Genomic DNA, 3,065 nt, shown 5'->3' on the forward strand with positions numbered 1-3,065 from the left:
ATGGTGGTAAACAAAGACCAATAGCATACTACTCCACCAGATTGTGTTAGGGCAGTGGCGGCAGTTACTGCCCTCCTGGACAAAGCCACTGATATTGTTTTAGATAATCCGGTGACCATATACACACCGCATGATATCAACAGCATACTGTCACAAGTTCAACCAAAACACATACATACTGCAAGGCATCTCAGAATGCAATGTGCCTTGCTTATGCCACCTAATGTTACTCTTAAAAAGGTGTATGGTGTTAAATCCAACTACATTACTTCCCCTGGATTTAAAAGAGGGGAGTGGAGATAGTGGGAATGGTACTTGTACTTCTGATCTTTTTGTAAATTCACTTTAACCAGATGAGTTAGCTGATGCACAGGTACCCCATGATTGTGCAGCACTAATGGCACAAGAAACAGCAGGGTTTTTTTTGCATGTAATTGATTCTCCATTATCTAATGCAGATATTGAGTTTTTTGTAGATGGTTCCAGATATGCTGATGAGAAGGGTCATTTCCACACTGGATATGCTGTAGTCTCTGCACATGAGGTAATAAAAGCTGAACCACTCGCTCCTCACTGCTCTGCACAGGAGGCAGAGCTGAAGGCACTCGCTGAAGCGTGTAAAATGGTTTCTGGTAAGACTGCTAATATTTATACAGACTCTCGCTATGCTTTTGGTATAGCCCATGATTTTGGCCCTATATGGTGGGCTTGTGATTTTTTCACCTCCGCAGGAACTCCAATCAAGAACTCTGGAGCCATGAGTGCACTTATGGACGCTATCCTGCTACCCACTCAAGTAGGCATCATCAAGGTGGCAGCTCACGTGAAGACCACAGATGAAATCTCAAGAGGAAACCACAAAGCAGACGAAGCTGCCAAGCAAGCAGCAATTCAAGTTCATCCCTCTACAGGTAATACCTTCCTACAAGTTGTTCTTACAGATGACGCCGTTGACTACAATATACTGTTGAGCTTACAAAGACAGGCAAGCAAGGAAGAACATTACCTCTGGAGGAAACAAGATGCAGAACCTGATGATGACAGAATGTGGAGGAAAGGTAAAAGACTGTGTTTGCCACGAGTGTTGTACCCCATGATGGCCCAGATTGCCCATGGACCTACTCATCTATCCAAGATGCACCGACATAAAGCTGTTCTTATCCTTTACCATTGTATGCTGTGTTCAGATATGCTACTTAGACTTGAGACCAGTAAATAATAATGCATGGCAGGAAAATATATGGTTGCATATAGCAAAGGCTTTTAATTTAACCTCATTTTGCCTCAACCCTCTCCTCAGTACTGAAAACGCCATAGAATCTTGTCGTATAGCTGTCCCTACCCCCATCTCACTGTTGAGGAAGTACCTACATACCTACATACCCATAGACCCCATTAATCTCTACAACTATGTTCTTATGCCTTCAACCCACTGGTAGGCAAGCCTCCCCTAGCCCTGAAGAATTAATGTGACAACCGCTGAACTATGTTGGTCTTTTTCATGTAATTGTTCAAGAGACCCTAATACTGAATCCCTGTTTTGCCCCACATGGTGGAAAAATACCACAAATTGTAGAGCCCTGAGCACCACTATGAATTGTACCGAAACTCACCAAGTTATGAGTTACCACTACAATGTCTATCTTCCTAAAGGATGGACTTTCTTCTGTGGAAATATTACTTATGCTTATGTCCCAGGTAACATTACAGGAGGTCCCTGTGCAATCTCTCGCCCAACAATGACCATGTTTTCCAAATCTGAAACCACCCAGCTACAAAAACTGCTGAGAGACAGGAGAGATGTTAAAAACACCCTTACTGCAGATTGTAACCCTGAAATCACTCTCTTATCCAAAGCCGAATACTCTGCCCTAGCGTACACCTTGGTGGGAGTCCCAGTTTTAGTACTCTATAATACCTGAGTAGTTAATGCTGTAGCCTGTTCCCTTGCAAAAGGTTTAAATGCCACGTCACAGGCCCTAGAAGAGCTACTTATGGACAACCAGGCAAATAAGAAAGCAATCCTTGAGAATAGAGCAGCCATTGACTACTTACTAATGAAACATGACTTAGGCTGTGAAGCTATTGAAGGTATGTGTTGTTTTAACCTATCTGACCATGGCACTATGATCCATAAACATATAAAAGATTTACATGATTTAGTACAGGATATCAAACAGCATACTGGCTTCTTTGGGGACTGGGATTGGACATATGGGCTAGGAACATGGTGGACTTTACTAAGAAAATTTTGTACTTTTTGCTATTAGCTGTATTTGTCATTATGGCCATTTTTCTAACCTTTAGATTTTTTTATGTCTGCTAACCTCTCTATGTAAAAGCAAACCTACTGTTGGTCGTACCTTAACTTACATTCCAGCTCCGACTTCGGAAAGGGTTTTATGATGTTACCTCGCCTAACAAATGAAGGAACTCTCCTCCGCTGATTCTGGTGGTCTCTCAGTCCAAGGGAACCGTGGTGAAGCAATAAATGAAAGTCCCACAGGCTTTGGCTAGCAGGCCTGGAAATACCTTGGACATTTGGGTGACCCTTGGATCAAAAGAGGGGATTGTGATAGAATGTATCTTGATTCCAAGGCTCAAGCTTATAGGTGTCATATAATGATATCCTATATTAAAATTGGCTAACTTGGACTCAGGAAATGCTTGGTGCTTAAACAACACTTAAGACCATATATGTCTAGGTTCCGGGAGCAGAGAGCCCCCACCTAAGATGTCTCTACTCTAATATTTTTGTTCTCTCTTACCTTGAAACTTATTTGTTATGTGTACATGACGCTCATCCCTATGTCTTATCTGTACTCCCTTCCTATTACTGTTCTAAGATTATTTGCACGTAAGCACATACGTTTTAATGTATAAAACCCAGCTGATGAATAAAACGTCAAAAGGCTTATTTTGAATACCAACACGTATCTGGTGTCTAATTCTCGCTTCTCCAAGTGCACTTGTAACAACAATTTGGGCTTCCTCTGAATATAGCAAAGATCAACATTCTGATCCACAACATAAAACACTACATATAATCGAGCTATATTCTGATT

The 3,065-nt window shown here is 41.6% G+C and overlaps 1 protein-coding gene across 1 annotated transcript; it reads left to right on the top strand.

Moving 5' to 3' along the window:
• Positions 1-377: 377 nt before the first annotated feature.
• On the top strand, positions 378-1,219 carry LOC134601700 (uncharacterized). Its single transcript, XM_063446214.1, has 2 exons — positions 378-632; positions 732-1,219. Exons 1-2 carry the CDS (start codon positions 398-400, stop codon positions 1,217-1,219), a joined length of 723 nt encoding a protein of 240 aa, XP_063302284.1. The 5' UTR covers positions 378-397.
• Positions 1,220-3,065: the final 1,846 nt, after the last annotated feature.

This window comes from Pelobates fuscus, chromosome 3 (genome assembly GCF_036172605.1).
Source record: "Pelobates fuscus isolate aPelFus1 chromosome 3, aPelFus1.pri, whole genome shotgun sequence".
In the NCBI taxonomy this organism is placed as follows: Eukaryota; Metazoa; Chordata; class Amphibia; order Anura; family Pelobatidae; genus Pelobates; species Pelobates fuscus.

Bases quoted from the DNA above. Each gene is read 5' to 3' on its own strand.
- LOC134601700 (XM_063446214.1), top strand. From the start codon at position 398: ATGGCACAAGAAACAGCAGGGTTTTTTTTGCATGTAATTGATTCTCCA. The intron at 633-731 runs GTAAGACTGCTA...TCACCTCCGCAG, and splicing joins AGCGTGTAAAATGGTTTCTG to GAACTCCAATCAAGAACTCT.